Below are 21111 nucleotides of genomic sequence, written 5' to 3' on the forward strand. Positions count from 1 at the left end.
TGTTTTTCATAAGGTCTGTTTGTTTTCACTTTCTGTTGTCTGTCGTTTCGTGGTTTGGTCAGAGTTCTGTCACTGGAGCTGCACACTCTTTATTTTATTTTGTCTTTTTGCCTTTTTCTAGGGCCGCTCCCGCGACATATGGAGGTTCCCAGGCTAGGGGTCTAATCGGAGCCGTAGCCACTGGCCTACACCACAGCCACAGCAACGCAGGATCCAAGCCGCGTCTGCCACCTACACCACAGCTCACGGCGACGCCGGATCCTTAACCCACTGAGCGAGGCCAGAGATCGAACCCACAACCTCACGGTTCCTAGTCAGATTCGTTAACCACTGAGCCACGATGGGAACTCCTGGAACTGCAGGAGTTATCTTTGCTGCATCTAATCAGCTTTACCTGGGAAACCAGATTAAACTCATGAGAATTGAGATTACCAGTGAAATTAAAAAATATATATATATATGTATGTGTGTGTATATATAGATATATACACACACATACATAATATAGAATAGAATAACAATTGAGTCCTGTGGAAACACGGAGTTTTGTGTTTTCTTTTTGGCCTCATTGCTGTTCCTTGGGTGTATTTTAGGGCACGTCTCCCTGGGCTCTCCTGCATTCGTCACTTCTTCCTTGTTCTCTGTTTTCCTGCCTCTGAGGTCATTCTTTCTCAGTGACCCTGCTGTCACATCTCCACCTGTTCCTTGTTCAGCCTTCTGGGTGACATAGCTGCAGCTGCCACTGCTGCCTGCACTGAAGCCTGGGCTCACCGTGTGCAGGATCCTGTCTGTGCCCCAGTGGCCGGGACGGTTCCATGCTTACTGCCTGAGGTCCTCTAAAAAGAAGGAGAAGGAGCCTGAATTTAGATGCTGAAAGTGCATGTGTGGTTTTCATTCTTTCTGTCCTTGGTGCCTTGTTAGCGTGTAACTGTAGACTGACCTTGGAAATTTGACTGAATTCCAGGTGACTCTGGAAAGCCAGTGTTGAGGCCGAACCAGATAACAGTTCAGCTCCATTTCGAGCCACTGGGAGCTGGTTCCTGCGGTGCTGCTCGTCCGTGGCCTGGCCTTTGACACATGGACCTCTTGATAGAATTGGTTTTTATCTTTTGTACGTGATAGATTCAGTAGATGTGAGGCTGAGTTTTCCTTAAAAAAAGTGCCTTGAGGAGTTCCCGTCGTGGTGCAGTGGTTAATGAATCCGACTAGGAACCATGAGGTTGCGGGTTTGGTCCCTGGCCTTGCTCAGTGGGTTAAGGAGCCGGCGTTGCCGTGAGCCGTGGTGTAGGTTGCAGACGCGGCTCGGATCCCACGTTGCTGTGGCTCTGGCGTAGGCCAGTGGCTACAGCTCCGATTTAACCCCTAGCCTGGGAACCTCCATATGCCGCGGGAGCAGCCCAAGAAAAGGCAAAAAGACAAAAAAAAAAAAAAAAAAAAAAAAAGTCTTGAAATTCGGATGTAGCTTTTAATCTCAACTCTTCACCAGGCTCCCTACTGTAACATGTAGTACTTGATTATAATCTGTGTTAATATTACTCTCAGAGGTAGGACATTTTTCTCAGAAAAGTGGTAGTTTTTGGTAATTATCTAATAATCTCAGTAGTGATGCATCCTCATGACACATGACAGTAGATCTCTCTTTCAGCTGAAAATGTGTGTCTGAAATGCAGACACCCTTGGCCTGCCTCCCCCTGTACTCCTGACGTGGATCATGAGGGCTTTGGGGAACAGTCCCGTCTGGATGGTGCTTCCTTTCCTTCCCCTGCTGGCGGGTGGTGCGGAGCATGAAGAGGTGGCAAGACACGCCATCAAGTTGCACCGGGGCCGAGGGGCGGCCGTCACCCAGAGGAGGCAGTGGGTCCTCGACGGTTGCAGAAAGCTCTCTGGGCTTCTTCGCCAAAAGGCTGTGGTTCTTAACAAACTGAGAAATGCCATCAGAGCCGTGGAGCGAGACACGGGCCTGTCCGATGAAGAGAGGCTCTTTCAGGTGCACACGTTTGAGATTTTCCAAAAAGAGCTGAACGAGAGTGAAAACTCCGTCTTCCAGGCCATCCACGGGCTCCAGAGGGCCCTGCAGGGGGACTACAGGGACGTGGTGAACATGAAGGAGAGCAGCAGGCAGCGCCTGGAGGCCTTGCGGGAGGCGGCCATCAAGGTTGGTCCCAGGGCGCGGGCAGGCGGGGCCGGCAGGGCCTCTGTCTGGTCCCAGGGGCGCAGGAGAAGCGGTTGCTCCACAGAGTGGCCTGGCACAGCCAGCTCTGGTTACTTCTCAGTCTTGTCTAACGCTGGGGAATCCCTGGGCATTTAAGGTAGTTCGCACATTGTGGTTTGAGTTTGTCTGTCTGTCTGTCTGTCCTTCCTTCCTTCCTGTCTTTTTAGGGTGCACCCATGGCATATGGAGGTTGCCAGGCTAGGGGTCCCATCAGAGCTACAGCTCCTGGCCTACACCAGAGCCACAGCAACGCGGGATCCAAGCCACGTCTGCAACCTATACTGTAGCTCACAGCAACATCGGATCCTTAACCCACTGAGCAAGGCCAGGGTTTGAACCTGTGTCCTCATGGGTACTGGTTGGGTTCATTAACCGCTGAGCCACGATGGGAACTCCACGTGGTTTGAGTTTCTGGCAAGAGTTCCTTTTAGTGTGAAAGTTAACTTTCCTCAAGGTCCACGTACTGAAAACAAAAATGTTAGTTTGAAACAAATGTATACGTTTGAAGTAGAGATTCTGATAAAGGATACTTTTTTTTTTCTTTTTGTCTTTTCTAGGGCCGCTCCGGAAGCATATGGAGGTTCCCAGGCTAGGGGTCAAATTGGAGCTACAGCTGCCGGCCTACACCACAGCCACAGCAACGCCAGATCCGAGCTGCATCTGCGACCTACACCACAGCTCAGGGCAACGCCAGATCCCTAGCCCACTGAGCAAGGCCAGGGATCGAACCCACAACCTCATGGTTCCCAGTCGGGTTCGTTAACTGACTACTGATCCGCAATGGGAACTCCATGATGAAGGATACTTTTTAAATTATTACTGTATCAGATGTGACATTTCTATCACTTTCTGAGGTATTATTGAAACCGTCTGGTGTGCGCCAGACACTTTAAACACACAGAGTGTCATTTCATCTGCATAGAAAGGCTGGGAAGTTATTGCACGCTTAAGAAGCAGAGGGGATGCGTACTTAGGAAACTTGAACCAGTGTGGTCTCTGTGGTAGAGTCGTGGCGATGGGTAAGTAGCCACCTGGTTCAGGCGTGCCGTCTGTGCTGTTATCATGCGCTAGAAACAGACCGGGACATCCCCCGTCCCCCCAAGCAGGCTCACCGCCTGGCCAGGTCCTGGGACAGGTGAGACACTAAACCCTTTGGTTTCCAGAGGCGTTTGGGGGCTGTCGACTCAGGGAGTTGTGCAGCTTCAGAGCAAAGGTGCATTTGACCCTGATCTGACCTGCGTGCTTCCCAGTGTCTGCACACATGCTGGTTCTCACCCCACGTCTCTGAGGGGGTCCAGGCGTGTGTGTTAGAGGCGGGGCGGGGTGGTGGTGGCTGAAAACAGCCGTGCTTGTCTCTGGGGTTGTCCTGCCTCTTGGTCCCAGCTGCGTCCCACTCCTTAAATGTGAATGAGCAGTAAGAGTTTTGACCTGAGATAGCCGTGCTTAAATTTGGTCATGTAGCATAAAGGTGTTGAATTCTATCACCAGCACCATCCATCAGTGCGAGTAGCTAACACTGTCACCTCTCCCCTTTGTCACCTGGAGCTGGCCTGTGTATGCTCTCCCGACAGATGTGGAGCTAAATAGCCAAGGGCCCTGGCTCTTTCTAAAGCACGATGGTGGCTGCACACACAGTTGGCACAGTGCCTGGGCACTAAGCAGTGGTGGGCAAGTGGTTTTTGTGTAGAGTTGACCTTCAGAGTCTGTTTACAGTCGGGTGTGAGTCTTTCAATGTCCGTGGGTAACTAGCTCTCTTGGGGGCTCTGCTCCGTGACGCCCACGGGCAGGCGTGTCTGCTGGAGCCCTGGGAGGTGGTGCAGGCAGGCCGGGCTCACCTCTTCACACCGCCGCTCTTCACCTTACAATCGCATAGGAGGAGACAGAGTATGTGGAGCTCCTGGCAGCAGAAAAACATCAAGTTGAAGCTCTTAAAAACATGCAGCATCAAAACAAAAGCTTATCCATCCTCGATGAGATTCTTGAAGACGTGAGAAAGGCGGCAGATCGCCTGGAGGAGGAGCTGGAGGAGCACGCTTTCGATGACAACAAGTCGGTAAGTAGCATCCCCAGGCTCTCCCCGGTGCCTGCTGAGCTGCTCACTGAGGGGAACTGTCTTGCACTTGTTTCTGGGTGTTTTGGGTTTTTTTTTTTTTTTCAGTTGTAATGGTTTTAATTTTTTCCATTATGCCTGGTTTACAGTATTCTGTCAGTTTTCTACTGTACAGCATGGTGATCCAGCCACACTTGTTTCCGTGTGTATTTTTTTTTTAATTTCAGTGTTTTTTTGGTTTTTTTTGGTCTTTTGTCTTTTTAGGGCCGCACTCAGGCATATGGAGGTTCCTAGGCTAGGGGTATAATTGGAGCTGTTGCTGCCAGCCTACGCCTCAGCCACAGCAACACCAGATCCGAGCCGCATCTGCAACCTACACCACAGCTCACAGCAACGCTGGATCCTTAACCCACTGAGCGAGGCCAGGGATCGAACCCGCAACCTCATGGTTGCGAGTCAGATTCGCTTCCGCTGCGCCAACACAGGAACGCCTTAATTTTAGTGATTGTTATTTTCTCCATTATACCTGGTTTGCTGTGCTCTGTCAGCTTTCTACTGTATATGCAGCAGGCGACCCAGTAGCACATGCGCATGTCCTTCCTTTTTCTCACACTGTCAGGCTCCGTCGTAAGCAACTAGATACAGTTCCCAGTGCGACACAGCAGCGTCTCATTGCGTATCCATTCCAAAGGCGGTAGTTTGCCTCTGTTAACCCCAGATGCCCAGTCCCTCCCACTCCCTCCCCCTCCTCCTTGGCAACCACACGTCTGTTCTCCAAGTCCATGATTTTCTTTTCTGTGAAAAGGTTCGTTTGTGCCGTATATTAGATTCTTTAGTGCATGTGTCTTTAGTGCATGTTGAATGTGAAGATAAAACGCAAGCACATCTGGGAGTTCCCATCGTGGCGCAGTGGTTAATGAATCCGACTAGGAACCACGAGGTTGCAGGTTCGATCCCTGGCCTTGCTCAGTGGGTTAACGATCCGGCATTGCCGTGAGCTGTGGTGTAGGTCGCAGACGTGGCTCGGATCCTGCGTTGCTGTGGCTCTGGTGCAGGCCAGCAGCTACAGCTCCGATTAGACCCCTAGCCTGGGAACCTCCATATGCCGAGGGAGTGGCCCTAGAAATGGCAAAAAGACAAAAACAAAAAAACGCAAGCACATCTGTTCTGTGGAACGTACCTCGGTGTGGTCCTGAAGCCAGCAGCATGCCGTCTCCTCCCAGTTTGGTTGGCCGTCCGAGGCCGTCTATGCTGCCTGGCGTGGCCCTGGGCTTCCGGGACAGTCAGGCTCCAGCACGGTTGCCAGAGAGCCCCACGTACCTTGCACGACCTTCCTGGGGTCCCAGGCAGGATATCCCCCTGCCACTTGTAAGAGACGCGGGAGTCTGGGGAAAGATGAGATCCATTCTAAAAATTGACTGTGGGTCTCGGGATGGACTCAGAAAAGGGTAAGGTCATGACGGCAAATCAGAACACGGTTCGAGAAGGAAGTGGGAGCGGAGAAGTGGTATGAACGGCACTTAGTGATTTCCGGGGGGGCGGGGTGGTATTTTAGGGCCCTGCGGCCTGGGAAGTGTTGTTCCCTTTAACCCTGCTCAGCGAGTGCATCCCCCTCCGAGCACGGGGCTGTCCCACCCGGCCTCTCCTGGTTCTCTGGGATGCCAGCGCCGTCCAGGTCAGTGCAGCCCAACAGCAGCCACCAGGTACAGGCTGAGCCCAAGACGGGCCTCCACTTGGATGCCATCCGCCCTTCTCGGGCGCCGGAACTCGCTAGAGCTGCCCACAGAGTCTAGTTGCTGGATGGACAGTTTGCTATGAAGGGTGCAACTCAGAAGGAGTCCGAAAGCCGAGGCGCCTGGCACCCTCCCCCCAAACACTTCCAGGTGTTGAGCAACCTGGAAGCTCTCTGAAGCCACCCTTTAAGGATTTTATGGAGGCTTCATTATCTAGGCTTGTGATTGACACGTCCTCCAGCCCCTCTGCCCTCCTGGAGGTCAGGGGAGGGGCTGAAATTCAACCCTTAGCACAAGGGTGACCATCCCCACCCCCCCTGGGGCCCTGGGGGCCTCCCACCATCCCCTGGCTGAGTTCAGGTGACTTCGCAAGAGGCTTATGTGAATAGGGCACTCCTTTCACCTCTGCTGCTCTAGAGCGAAATGAGGAACTGGGGGCAAAAGGCAAACAAAGGAAAGATGTTTCTTCTGCTCTTTATCGTTCAGGAAGTTGGGAGCTGTGAGTCCGGAAAGGGGTCGAAGACCAAATATGTAGTTCTTGTTACAAATCAGTGTCACACCCTGAATCAGGTCAAGCAGGTGTTTAGAAGTGATCAAATCCTAAACACTTCCACGTTCTGTTTTTTTGCTTTTTAGGGCTGCACCCATGGCACATGGAGGTTCCCAGGCTAGGGGTCGAATTGGAGCTGCAGCTGCCGGCCTGCGCCACAGCCACAGCCATGCGGGATCCGAGCCAGGTCTGCAACCTACACCACAGCTCACGGCAACACCAGATCCCTGACACACTGAGTGAGGCCTAGAATGGAACCTGCGTATTCATGGGTACCAATCAGATTCGTTTCCACTATGCCACAGTGGAAACTCCCTTGAACCACTTTTTTCTTTTCTTTTCTTTTTTTTTTTTTTTTGTCATTTTAGAGCTGTACCTGCGGCATATGGAGGTTTCCAGGCTAGGAGTCCAGTTGGAGCTACAGCTGCCGGCCTACACCACAGTTGCAGCAACGCCAGATCCGAGCCGTGTCTGTGACTTACACCACAGCTCATGGCAACAGCGGATCAATAACCCACTGAGCAAGGCCAGGGATTGAACCGGCAACTTCATGGTTCCTAGTTGGATTCATTTCTGCTGCGCCACGACGGGAACTCCAAACCACTTTTTTAATTGAAAATGTTTTTCCAATTTTCTAATTTATTGGTCTTTTGTCACACCTGACAAAATACTGAAAACATTCCTATCTTTTTTCTGTATAGGATTTACTCTAAAATTTGAACTTGAAAACATCTAATCAGTTCTAGTGACGTAACATTGGTGGTTCTTGCAGGTCAAAGGGGTCAATTTTGAGGCGGTCCTGCGGGTGGAGGAAGAAGAGGCCCGTTCCAAGCAGAACCTCACGAGGCAGGACGTGGAGGAGGGCCTGGGGCTGAGCGTGCTCATCGACTCCCAGAGCAACCAGTACATCCTAGCCAAGCCCAGAGATGCCACCATCCCACGGGCTGACCACCACCTCCTAAAGGTAGCCCCACCTGCCCGCACCCTCCTAACAGCTTCCCTAGAATTCCGTTTTCTGTGGTCTGAAATGTTTTCTCTCGATTTTTAACTTTTTTCCCAAAAGAATAAGGCATTTTAATATTTAAAGCAAAAATTAATTTTGCTTTTGAGGATTTGGAAGACTTTGTGAAGTCAGGAGTTCCTGTGGTGAGATTAGAGCTGCAACTGTCTAAAAGCTGTTTTCACTCAAGTGGCTCGTTCTCCTGGGCAGTAAGTTTTGGCTGCAGTTTGGTGCGCATCTTGTTTAGATGTGGCTTGCAGCCCGGGAGCTGCCTCCCTGCACTGGCTGGCGCTCCAGGCGGGGTCAGGTGCACAGCCGTGCTCTCTGAGGAGACCGTCGAGTAAGAGGCCGTGGAATTATTTAGGGGCTCAAAGTTGATGTTGTGGTTCAGGACGGCTGTTTGGATGTGGACGGAGTGAGCGTGATGGGTGTAAGAGGACCAGGTAGGCGGCCGGCTCTCCAGTGGAGCTCCTGGCGCTGGGATTTGTACAGGAGAAGAAACCAAGAGCTCGGTCTTAAAGACGCTGCTGCGACAGACGGGCGAGGGAGGACAGATGGTCCCATGGGCTCGTCTCTCGCGAGGGGCTGATCCCGGCATCCAAGGTCTCAATGCCATCGGTAAAAGCCGCAGGCGTGCTGCCTTCTCAGTCGCGCCTGGATGGAAACTGGGAGGCCGAGAAGGACGGCCTCAGGGTGTGAAGGGCGGGGTCTCCACCACCGAGGGGCTCCTCTCCCCTCTGAAAGTAAGGTGACTTTGGGACCATTTCGAATGAACATGCCCTTCCCTGTCACGCCGCCAGGAGTTCTACCGCCATTGGCGTCTGGCCAGATGGGTTACCGCTGTGCCGGCTCGAGTATCTCAGGAGGTGGGAAGCCTGGGGATGACTTCCCGGACTCAGCCCTCGAGGAGGCCTGGTTCTCAGGCTTCTGGAACAGCGTGGGTGGGGATCCAGCTGTGCTTGTGCGCCCCGGGGACCAGCCTCCTCCACCCCCAGAGCACCCTGGGAGTGCCAGCCGGTGCGCCTCCTGTCTGCCTTAAGTCCCGCTCAGTGCAAGTGGGGCCCTGCTTTCCCTCGAGCCGTGTTTCTCTTTCACGCTCTTAAGCTCACCGTCACCTGTTTCCTCCTGTGTCAGGACATTGTCACCATAGGGATGCTGTCCTTGCCTTGCGGCTGGCTTTGCACGACCATAGGCTTGCCGACCATGTTTGGGTACATTATCTGCGGCGTCCTTCTGGGGCCCTCGGGACTCAACAGTATTAAGGTAAGAACAAAACCCGTTTCGTTGTCTGCTGAACATGAACTTGCGAGGAGAGCGGTTTCTTAGAGGTGACGGCAGAGAAGACGCCCTTTAAACGTTGAGTTTGCTGAGAAGGCGCCGAAGCACCAGGGTGTTTTGTTCACCAGTGAGCGAGTGCCCTGCCCGGGGAAGGTGACGCAGTGCATGTCTTTAAAATTATGAAGATACTATTTGCGGTAACATTATGGAGTGGATTATTCAGACACTAAAAGGAACTAAAAATGCTGGATTAAATGTCTTTTAAGGAGTTCCTTTCGTGGCTCAGTGGTTAACAAATCCGACTAGGAACCATGAGGTGGTGGGTTCGATCCCTGGCCTTGCTCAGTGGGTTAAGGATTCAGTGTTGCCATGAGCTGTGGTATAGGTCAAAGACGTGGCTCAGATCCTGCATTGTTGGGGCTCTGGTGTAGGTTGGTGGCTACAGGGCCCCCGGCCTGGGAACCTCCATAGGCCGTGGGTGCGGCCCTAGGAAAGACAAAGATAAATAAATAAATGTATTTTAAAAACATGCCTAGCCCACCGAGAAGCTGATAAAATAGGAGTGATGGAGCCTTGACCTGGGTGTTGGGAGGCCCCCAGGAGGCCTGGGGCACTGAGGCTGCGCTTGCTGGAGGCTGTTTGCTGAACAGACGGACGGGAGCGTCATCCGATGTGGATGGTACTTTGGGCTAGTGAGGAAAGCTCCCCGGGCCTCTGTGGGCTTCACGACGTGCCCTCTAAGAGACAGGGTTTGGACGAGGTGGAGAGGGAGCTCCCACATAGGAGGAACCCCTAGTGTGGAGTGTGGGAGAGGGGCCACGGGTGAGACGCGCGGGAGTGGGAAAAGGGGGAGGCTTCTTCCTGCAGCCTCATGCCCGCCTCTGATCAGCACACCTGCCCAGGGTCGGGAGGGTTCCCACACCGGACAGCACGGGGTTGGGGGCTTGACAGACTGCCCGTCAACCCCTCACAGCACGCAGTCCAGCCAGTGAGACATACTCGGGTGTCCCAGCTGACAGCCTGGACCGTGGTGGGGAGGACAGCCTGGCCGGGTGGCCCCTGGGAAAAATGGTTTTAATTCCTCTTTTTACATATGTGGTTTTCATGTGATTAGGTCAGTGTTAAAAGCTGTGGGGGAGAAAGCTTTGCTTGCCCATGTCCCAGCCTCCCTTTCCTGAGTGGCTCCAAGCGGTAGCAAACACAAGTATGGTTTCCTTTTGCTTTTGTCTCAGCAGCAGAGATAGTTCAGAAGCCAAGAATTAAGGCTAAATAACTAGGTAATAGATCCAACTGGATACTCTGAATATTACATTTTTCTCTTTCCTTCTTCTTTGGCCGCCCTGCGGCCTGTGGAGCTCCCAGGCCCAGGATCAGATCCGAGCCGCACTTGCTGCCTAGGCTGCAGCTGCAGCCACACCGGATCCTTAACCCACCGTGCTGGGCCTGGGATTGACCTGCGTCCCAGCGCCCTCAAGACACAGCCGATCCCGTTGCGCCACAGCAGGAGCTCCTGAGTATTGTATTTCTCAATAAGTTAGCTCTACCATGGAAAAGTACTGTGATTGCAGTAGATAAGATACCAAGACAGAATTCTAAGATCTACTAGCCAAAAGTGGGAGTGGCCTATTGTACTCAAATATTTGCCCTTTTAGTTAATAGGCCTTCACTTTCTAAGTCACAGAATGTAAGCTGAGGTATGTTGCTTTGAAGTCAGATCACAGCCCAGTTTTTAGAAGGGAAAGGAAGGTGAGAGCAGCAGTAAGGAAGCATAAAAAGCGGAAGCCATAAAAGAAGTCAGAGCAAGCACGATGTTGTATAGAGAATCTGGGTGGAGCAGACTCCCGGTGCCACGGCGCCGGTGCAGACGTGTCAGGGGCACTCGAGGGAGTCAAAACAAGCAGACTGGCGTTTCCGCGTGGCGCAGCGGGTCGGCAGCATCTTGGGGACTCCAGATGCTGCAGGGCAGCCACAAAAGAAGAATCGTGACTGAGAGGGTGGCAGTTAAGGGAGGAAAGAGGTGGCTGCAGAGAGGACTGATTCGTGTGTTCACAGCTGACAGACGGAGGACACTCGGCGGCGTGCCGACACACTTGTTTTCATGTGTTTGAGGAACATTACACTGAAACGTTCGTGGCCACGGTGAAAATCTCCAATGCAAATAATGTAAATGGCACCAAACGTGTCAGCAAAAGCAACGTTCTCTGCTCGAGTGCGCGAACATTCAAGTTCCGTACACCCACCTGGGGCGGCCATCTCTGTGGTCCAGTGGTTAGGAATTCAGCATTGTCACTGCTGTGCTCGGGTTCAGTCCCTGGTCCAGGAACTTTCGTATGCTCTGGGCACGGCCAAAAAACCAGCCTGTGGGCTGTGCCCACATGCAGTCCAGGAGAAAATGCCATACTCAGTCTTGCCCAGGCCCAAGAGAACAAAACGCTCTTACAGTTGAGTGTTAGGCTTGGAAGTAACGCCTCTCCATCCCCAAAGGGGCTCTGAAAGGGACCAAGACTAGGAAGTAGCAGCGGCAATGACCTTGAATTCAGGTGCGGTCACGAGCTAGTTCTTAGAAACGAAATGAAAGTATTCCTGCAGCTAATCAAGAAAAAAAGAAAAAGAAACCCCTAAGTCCACCTTAGCTCAGATATAGAGGAAATTCAGATAAGTAGTCTTGTTTTTTTAAGTAGGCTTTTGAGGGAGTTCCCGTTGTGGCGCAGTGGTTAACGATCCGACTAGGAACCATGAGGTTGCGGGTTCCATCCCTGGCCTCGCTCAGTGGGTTAAGGATCCAGCGTTGCCGTGAGCTGTGGTGTAGGTCGCAGACGTGGCTCAGATCTGGTGTTGCTGTGGCTGAGGCTGAGGCCGGCAGCAACAGCTCCGATTAGGCCCCTAGCCTGGGAACCTCCGTATGCTGCGGGTGTGGCCCAAATAGACAAATTAATGAATTAATAACTAAAAGGTTTTTGGGGATAGACCCATTGTGCATGTTAGGACAAGGTGGTTCTGTGAAGCGCCCTGAATTTGTTAAATGTATTAAGCAACATGGTTTTAAAACTTTCTTGGTTTTCAGTCGACTGTGCAGGTGGAGACGTTAGGAGAATTCGGTGTGTTCTTTACGCTCTTCCTCGTCGGCTTAGAATTCTCCCCAGAGAAGCTGAGAAAGGTAAGCCCGTCGGTGCCCCTGACGGGGTGTGACGCGGCCCCGTGCCCTCCCTGCACGACGTTCATGACTCCCTTGCCCAGCAGATTAGGTCCGTGTAGGACAGAGGTGATGTTTTAGTTCTTGAAAGATGCAGTCCAAAAGATTTCTTCGAAAGAGTGAAAATTCAGTGAACACGTGGAAATAGCCCTCATGTGGCTAATTCCAGAACAGTGAGAAGGGATGTGTGCGCACTGACTAACGTGCGGGTCCCTCCAGGAAGGCCCAGCGTTAGAGGCTGAGCCATCATAGGGACGGGTACTCCGTGTGCCACTCTGGGGACACATCCGGTTTTCACTCCCCAGTATGTGGCGGGCTTCGACTCACTATTCTGTGAGGTGAAAGCATCTGAAAGGTTAGTCGATTTTAGGGAGACGGTATGAGTGACAGTGGCGGAAACAGCAGGCCTCCTAAATCTGCTGCCTTGGGGATTATGACTCTGAAGCCTGGAGCGTTCGGAGTGGAAAGAGTCAGGTTGGAAGTAGATTAGCGGGAAGCTGCCTTGTTTCCAAGTGGACAAATCACAGAAGAGGAAACTGCTGACGTGAAAGTCCGGGGGCTGCGGGCGTTACGGGCCCGCACTGGTTACGGGACAGGGCGGCTCAACCCCGGCCCCATCACCTGACCCACGACGTGCGGAGCAGGGTCTCAGGCCCGTGGGGTGGTGACCAGGCAGCCTAGGACTGGCCCGATGAGCGTGGGCGCGGGCCCTGGGGCAGCGGCCTGTCCTTTACCCCGTAGTTCTGCTCCCGGCTCTCTCCCCGAGGCGGGAGCTGAGTGTGAGTTTTGGCATGCCCTTTTGGAAATTAGCCCATGAAAGGTATTCGGCTCCTCATTGTAACATTTTTGTAGAAGATCGGAAGCAGCCCAAGTGTCTAAAGGTTAAGCTGTGACACGGCTACTGGATGGATGGAGTATTATGTGGCCATTCAGAGTAGTGCAAGGACACCCAGTGACCAAGAAAAACAGGAACCTGAGAAGGAAAGAGTGAGCGTGCAGCACGCCGCCCCGTGGTGGACAGGCTGGGCGGTGGCCGTCAGGGGCCGGATAGGAGGGTTCTGAGTTAACTTGTGGGCCTCACGCTGTTTTAACACCGGAGAGCCTCTGCCGCCGGGTTGAAAGCCCTGTGGGTCTACGTGGAACCCGCTTTCGCCCGTCCGGCCCTGGGTCCAGCACGGCGCCAAGGGGACCCGGGCTTGTGCGGCTCCCACCAGCAGTGGGCGGGTGACCCCGCCGCCGCTGCCACTCGGGTGGCTTGCCCACGCGGAGGGGGAGGAGGGTGCTCAGTCCCTGAGCGCCGCAGTGGTCCCGGCCGTGGTGGTGGTGAGCTGATGGGCTTCGCGCAGGGTGGCTTCCTGCAGGGCCGAGCGCCGGTCCGGACAGGTGCGCTGAGCCGCGCTCCCGTGCTCCCGCAGGTGTGGAGGATCTCGCTGCAGGGGCCCTGCTACATGACCCTCCTCATGGTGGCCTTCGGCTTGTTCTGGGGACACTTTCTGCAGATCAGACCCACTCAGAGCGTCTTTATCTCCACCTGCTTGTCCCTGTCCAGCACACCCCTGGTGTCCAAGTTCCTTGTGGGCGGCACCCGCAGCGACAAGGAGGGTAGGTGACCGCGTGCTCGTGTCTGAATGTGTGTTCAATCCCGGGGGCTCGAATCCACCTCAAAGGCCTGTCGAGCGTTGCAGCTCCCCCTCCCTCCACGGGTACCCAGGCGGCCTCGGACACCTGTGCTCATGCCCTGCTGGCACTGCCAACCTCTCTGACCGCCGCCACAAGAGAAAGCCTCGTGCAGGCTCATGGTTTGGGGCCACATTGAAAAGAGAGGGCTCTGTCTTGGCAATGTGCTTGGGTCGGTGGGTTCCAGCAGCTGCTGTGCCCCCGCAGCACGCCAGGCCGGGGGGAGCGGCTGTGCTGACCGCCCGCAGGACCAACTGCGCTTCTCCTGCGCTCGGCCTGAGGAAGACGGACGTGCCTGCTCCCTGCCTGATTCTGGCAGGAGTTGGAAATAGCACACCTTGGAGACATTTCTCTAAGATAAATGAAGTACTTTCGTCACTAAAGGTCTATTCCCCTAACACATGGAGGTTAGTTTCATCCGTGTACATGCAGCAGCGTCTCCGAGTCACCGCTTGCAGGGAGCTCGGACTGGGTTAGACGCTTAGGAGCGAGCATTCTGCACATGGTGGCTCTGACAGTGATGCCAGTTTTGATCATGTTTATTCATTATGGTAACGTTCGCTGTTTTGCTCTTAGCTTGTGAAAGTCGGGAAAAGCAGGGTTAAAATGTCCAGGAACTTTGCGCCAGTACTTGCCCTGCAGCGGCGCAACGGAAGGAAAGACCTACGAGAAGAGAGCAGAGTGCTCGGGGCTGCGGGCTCCGGAGCTACGGGCCACCCTGCCCGACGCCGAGGGCCACCCCTTCCGCTGGCCTTCTCTGGGCAGTGGGCTGTGGCTGCCAGCTCCCAGCCGGCAACCGGACTGGCTGCCATTGCCGGCAGTCTTGTCCCTGGGGTCCCGGAGTCCCTGTGGCCTGGTGCTTAGGGCCACCCCTCCCAAGTGACGGCGAAGGCGGCCCAGAAGTGAAGTGGGAAGGTGAAAATCGCTCCTAATGCGGCAGCCCGCACCCCAGTACCAGCACACGTAGCACTAGTGATGAGAAGACCGCTCAGCCGTCAGATGATTCTTAGTTGCAGCCAGGTCTCACCGAGACGGTAGAATGGGCATGTGTGAAACCTCAGACTGCAGTGGTGGGATCCTGACTCCGTCATTAGATTGGCCACAGAGAACGCAGTGTGTGTTGAGAATAAGATTTTTTTTTTTTTTTTTTTTTTTTTTTACTTTTTTGTGGTTTGGTGGGGGGGCACAGCATATAGCAGCTTGATGTGGGATCTCAGCTCCCAGACCAGGGATTGAACCCCGGCCGCAGCAGTGAAAGCGCCCAGTCCCAGCCACTATACCACCAGGCAGCTCCCAAAAGTAAGATCTGTGCAGCATCCCAAACCCTGAGTGTTCTTGGGAGGGAAGTATTTCTCAACTGTATGACCCTCGAAGACACAAGGCTCTAACATCAGCCGCATATCATTACCCCTTCAGGATGTTTTAAAATTCTAAGCCAAGATACTTTATTCACCAAAATTTAACTTCGTACAATAGACAAAACCAGCCTCCCAGAAGGCTCTCCTAAACTTCTAATCAAAGTGGAATTTTTGCTGGAATTGAGGGATTTCGACCTCGTTAGGTTTGGTTATTCTTTTATGGAAGAATATTGGACTAATCTTATAAATACATTCCTGTCACAGCTTTTTCTAAAGGAAAAAAACTAGCTTATTTTGGAGGGGAACATGACAGTTTAGTGTCGAGAAGGACATTTAATAGGTCCACAGCCAGGAGTTCCTGCCACGTTGCCCTGAGTTACAAATCTGAGTGCAGCCACTTGGCTCACTGCGGAGGGTGCGGGTTTGATCCCTAGTCCGGTGCGTTGGGTTAGGGATCTGGCGTTGGCACAGCCTCGGTGTAGGTTGCAGCTGCAGCTTGGATTTAGTCCCTGTCCTGAGAACTTCTTACGGTCAGAGTTCCCTTTGTGGCTCGGTGGTTAACGAACCCGACTAGGATCCATGAAGGTGTGGGTTCGATCCCTGGCCTTGCTCGGTGGGTTGGGATCCAGCGTTGCCATGAGCTGTGGTTGGGTCGCAGACACGGCTCAGATCCTGCGTTGCTGTGGCTGTGGTGTAGGCTGCAGCTGTCATTTGACCCCTAGCCTGGGAACCTCCGTATGCCATGGGTTCAGCCCTAAAAAGCAAAAAGAAAAGCTCCACAGGCAGAAGTACTGTTTGAAAATGGAGACGCTTGGAGGCCTGCATGGGCGCCGAGGTTGTAAACGCTGTACCCTCTTCCTTCGTCCTCCAGGGGCGCGTGCGGTCCCTGCGGCCCGTCTGGTTCACGCTCTTCTGTTCTGTCCACCTGACGAGCCGGCGTTTCTCCACCACGTCCGTGCTCATCTCGGAGGGGAGGTTGCTCGGCGAGGGGGTCATGGTGGGATTGAGGCAAAGGGACCTGGGCTGCCAGGCTCCGCCCAGCAGGCGTGACAGGAAGGGACAGGTCAGGTCACTCTTGACGAGCTCGGAGGGACCCAGGGAGATAGATGCGGTACCCAGGCCAGCCCTGTTCTTGTGTGCGGGGCCAGACTCTCATACTGAGGTTATTTTGTAAGCACGCAACGAGTAACTAGTGGAAATGAAATATCCGGGAGCGTTTTTCACAAAAAGTTCTTAAATCTTTAAAACGTTTCAGTGTCATAGCTTCCAAAGTGGTTTTAAAGTCCATGTTCCTGTTTAAAGACGCAGCTAAACTGTTTGCACAGCGACTCTTGTGACCTGGACGCTGTGAAGTGCTGCAGACGTGTTCCCCTCATGACTTTGTTCTCAAGCAGGTGACGTGGACTACAGCGCGGTGCTGCTGGGAGTGCTGGTGATGCAGGACGTGCAGCTGGGGCTGTTCATCGCCGTCCTGCCCACCTTCATCCAGGCAGGGGCCGGCGCGCACTCCAGGTGAGGGCCCTGCTTGCTTTGTCCGTTTTTCTAGTTTCAAGGCTTTTGCTTCTCTCCGTGCTGCTCAGTGCCTTTTCTCAAAGACGCAGAGCTGGCACAGCCCAGGCCTGCGGGCCGCGTGGCCCCGGGTCTCGCTGCCTGGGCTGTGGGGGTCTCGGCGGGTTGCTCAGCTGTGCTCTGCCTCCGTCTTAGCATCTGTCGAGTGGACGTAAGTAATATCAGTACTGATCTGACGGAGACTTAGGGTTAAATGAGGCGGCTGTGAGAGTGCTCAGCATGTGCCTGGCACGTTGTGGGTGAGGGTGGCTGTGTGTGAGCTGTCACCGTGGGTTTTCAGTGTCTCCGCCTGCATCGTCACCATTCCCTGATCCTTCTCTCCTCTCTCCGGGTGACCTAATCCCACATCCTATGTGGCACTTGCTTAGGTTCACACGGAGGGAGGAGCCGAACGGGGAAAGTGAATTAACCCAGACGGTTGTGGGTTACGTGGCACTTGCTTAGGTTCACACGGAGGGAGGAGCCGAACGGGGAAAGTGAATTAACCCAGATGGTTGTGGGTTACGTGGCACATACCATGCATGACAAGAACACCTGCCAGAAAATAAATGCCCTTGGAAAACATTGGGAGCCCGTCAGGTTTAAAGGTAAATTACATGTGGGTTAGGATAATAAACTTGAGTTTGTCTTAAGCGTATAAATATTGTGCTTTAAATATTTCCAGAGGCTCTGTTTATTTCATCTCGTACAGTGATGATACCATCGGTAAAAATGCGTGGGCTTTTTGAAATTTCTTTTGAAACCACTTTGAAATGCTGAGATCTGTTGTGTCTGCTTTATTTCCTCCTTTCTAACCCGCATGTCTTTTCTTTCTTCTTCTTGCCTTATTGCACTGGCTACAATGTCCAGTACTTTGTTAGTAGATAAGATGGTGGGGGTGGACATCCTGCATCCTTCGGATTTTGAAGGAAAGCATTCATTTTTTTTCATCATTTAGTGTGACGTTAGTCAGCTGTGGGGTTTTTGTAACTGTTCTTTATCACGTGGAGGGAAGTTCCCTCTTATTCCTAGTTTGCTGGGAGTGTTTATCATTCATTGAGTTGGGTTTTGTTAAATGCTTTTTCTTTCTCAGTTAAGATGATTGTATGGCTTTCCCTTGGCCAGTTTATGTGGTGGATTACAATCATTGATTGATGATGGTTGAACCAGGCTTGCATACCCAGAATAAATCCCACTGGGTTGTGGTATATGGTTCTTCTTAGGCATTGGTTTATCCAGATTGCTAATATTTTGTTGAGGATTTTGTGCCTAAGGTCCTGCAGGATATTGGTGTGTCGTTTTCTTTTTTATTGTCTTTACCTTGTTTGGGTATTAGGGTAATACTGGGTTTATAAATAATTTGGAAGGTATTCCTTCCTCCCTTGTTTTCTATTTTCTAGAAAATATTGTATAAAATTGTTATTCTTTCTTAAATGTTTGGTAGAATTCTCCAGGAAACCATCTGAGTCTTTGTTTTTTTTCCTTTGATTTTTAGGGCCACACCTGTGGCATGTGGAGGTTCCCAGGCTGGGAGTCCAGTCAGAACTACACCTGCCGGCCTACACCACAGCAACAGCAACATCTGATCTGAGCCGCATCTGTGACCTACACTACAGCTCACAGCAATGCCAGATCCTTAACCCACTGAGCGAGGCCAGGGATTGAACCTGCAACCTCATGGTTCCTAGTCGGATTCGTTTCTGCTGCACCACAATGGGAACTCCCCATCTGAGTCTTAAGATTCCTTTTTTTGGGGCGTTTCTGTCGTGGCTCAGCGGTTAACGAACCTGACTAGTATCCATGAGGACTTGGGTTTGATCCCTGGCCTTGCTTAGTGGGTTAAAGATCCAGCATTGCCGTGAGTGTGAGCTGTGGTGTAGGCCACAGACGCAGCTCCAATTCAACCCTTAGCCTGGGAACTTCCATATGTTGTCGGGGGAACCCTAAAAAGACAAAACCAAAAAAAAAAAAAAAAGATTTCCTTTTTTGGGAGTTCTCTGAAATTACAAATTCATTTGCTTTATAGTTACAGGGCTGTTGAAACTCGTATTGTTGAGTTGTGCTAGTTTGGTTTTTTGACACGTTAGTCCATTCCATTTCGTTTATCACATTTAATGTGTAGAGTTGTTTGTAGTATTTATTTTCCTTTTTTTTTTTTTTTGTCTTTGTAGGGCTGCCCCCTCTGCATATGGAAGTTCAGGCTAGGGGTCAAATCAGAGCTGCAGCGGCCGGCCTGTGCCACAGCCACAGCCACGCCAGATCCGAGCCGTGTCTGTAAGCTGCTCTGTAGCTTGCGACGACACTGCGTCCTTAACCCACTGAGTGGGGGGCCGGGGATCAAACCCGCATCCTCATGACCACTGGTTGAGTCCGTCACTTCTGTGCCACAACAAGAACGCCTCCATTTTTCCTTTTTTTTTTTTTTTTTTTTGGCTGTGCTTATGGCATTTGGAAGTTCCCAAGCCGGGGATTGAACCTGTACCACAGCTGTGACAATGCTAGATCCCTAACTGCCAGGCCACCAGGGATGTCTTTATTTTCCTTTTCTCTCTCTCTCTCTCTCTCTCTCTCTCTCTCTCTCTCTCTCTCGATCTTTTTTTTTTTTTTTTTTTTTTGCTTTCAGGGCCTCATTGAGGCGTATGGAAGTTCCCAGGCTCGGCATTGAAAGGGAGCTGCAGCTGCAGGCCAACCCCACAGCCACAGCAACGCCAGATCCAAGCCACGCCTGTGACCTACACCACAGCTCACAGCAACGCCAGATCCTTAACCCACTGAGTGAGGCTGGGGATCGAACCCACCACTTCGTGGATGCTTGTCGGGATTGTTACGGCTGAGCCACAACGGGAACTCCTCTTCAGACGTCAGTGAGGTCCGCAGTGCTCTCTGTTTCATTCTTTGTTCTTCTTTTCCAGGTCCCAGTGCTTCGTTTCATTGCCTTGTTTCTTTGTTTTTCTGTTTTCAGTTTCATTGGTTTCTGCCTCCTCGTTAGCGTTTCTTCCCTTCTGTTTGCTTTAGGTTTATTTTGCTCTTCTTTTTCTAGGTTTTTGTGGTATGAACTCAGATTATTGATTTGGAACCTTCTTCTCTGCTGTAAGTAGTTAGTGCTGTGCATTTCTCTCACAGCACTGTTAGCTGCACTCATTTATTTTAATATATTGTGTTTTTATTTCCATTCAATTAAAGGCATTTAAAAATTTTCCTCGGATGCGTCCTCTCTGACCCATGGATTGTTTAGAAGTGTGTTGCTTATTTTCCGAGTGTTGGATGGTTTTCTCTTGTCTCTTGTATTGATTTCCAGTCTGATTCCACTAGAGTAAAATAACACACACTTTGAATGACTGGAGTTCCTTAAATTCGTTGAGGCCACCGAGGATATGGCCTCCGGAGTCCCTTGCAAACAGAAGGTGTGCGTGGCTGTTGCTGAGTGGGGTTTGGGGTGTGTCGGTCCTGTCCGTTCCTCGTGGTCCGCTTCTTCTGTGTTCTTGCTGCGGTTGTAGAAGCCCCGGTTACAACAGCCCGCCTGTTTCTCCTTTCGCGCTCCTGGCCTCGGCCCGTGGCTGGGCCCACTTTTCATCGTGTGATACTCCTCTTGTTCCAGCACGTTTTCGTGCCCTGAGATTTTCTTTACCTGGTGTTAATATACAGTTACCGGCTTTTCGTCTTTATTCACGGGCGCAGTGGTGTGTCTTGTCCTGCTGCCTCACCCTCTCTTGAAGTGACTTTCTTGGGGACGGCTCCTTGCCGGGTGATGTTTTCGTAATCCTCCCAGCACGTGTCTTCCAGTTGGTGCGTGGAGACCATTTGCGTTCAAGGTGACTAGTGTCGTTAGGACTTAAGCCTCTCGTTTTGGGGTCTCAGATTCTGGTTCTTTTTCATCTGGCTCATGTCCCTGTGGGTTCCTTGCTTGTTTGAAGGATTCCATCCTGATTTATGTGTTTGAATCTACTGCTTTGTGTGTTTTCCCGTGGCTGCTCCTGGCATCACAGTTGCCCCACGTGGACTTCATCAGCTTGCTGTCAGCATTTCACCGTTTCCCGTGAAACAAGGGAGCCTGTTTTCCTTGAGAAAGGGGCCCTTTCCTCCTCTGCTTTTCACATGTAATTGTTGTTTTCTCTACCCAGGTCGAGCAGCACATCAGATGGTTTTTATGTATTCATTTATTTCTTTATTTTTGTCTTTTTGCCTTTTCTAGGGCTGCTTCCCGTGGCATATGGAGGTTCCCAGGCTAGGGGTCGAATCAGCGCTGTAGCCACTGGCCTATGCCAGAGCCACAGCAACGCAGGATCCGAGCATATCTGTGGCCTACACCACAGCTCACGGCAACGCCGGATCCTTAACCCACTGAGCAAGGCCAGGGCTTGAACCCGCAACCTCATGGTTCCTAGTCGGATTCGTTAACCACTGCGCCACAACGGGAACTCCCAGATGGTTTTTAAGTTAACGCCTCAGCAGTGACGCAGGATGTCTGAAGCTCACGAGGCAGCTTGTCCGTTGCGCACACTGTCACACCCA

The 21111-nt window shown here is 52.1% G+C and overlaps 1 protein-coding gene across 7 annotated transcripts in view; it reads left to right on the forward strand.

The window, feature by feature from the left end:
• The window catches only part of TMCO3 (transmembrane and coiled-coil domains 3), a 44422-nt gene that overhangs the window by 4659 nt on the left and 18652 nt on the right, over window positions 1-21111 (forward strand). For 5 of the 7 annotated variants that reach the window (XM_005653838.3, XM_021065138.1, XM_021065137.1 and 2 more), the window contains 7 exon segments: window positions 1646-2155; window positions 4086-4265; window positions 7318-7509; window positions 8680-8808; window positions 11888-11980; window positions 13432-13618; window positions 16446-16563. In XM_005653838.3, the coding sequence (XP_005653895.1) occupies window positions 1712-2155; window positions 4086-4265; window positions 7318-7509; window positions 8680-8808; window positions 11888-11980; window positions 13432-13618; window positions 16446-16563 (1343 nt within the window). In that variant the 5' untranslated portion in view covers window positions 1646-1711. 7 annotated transcript variants of the gene reach the window in all.

Source organism: Sus scrofa, chromosome 11 (genome assembly GCF_000003025.6).
Source record: "Sus scrofa isolate TJ Tabasco breed Duroc chromosome 11, Sscrofa11.1, whole genome shotgun sequence".
Taxonomy (NCBI): Eukaryota; Metazoa; Chordata; class Mammalia; order Artiodactyla; family Suidae; genus Sus; species Sus scrofa.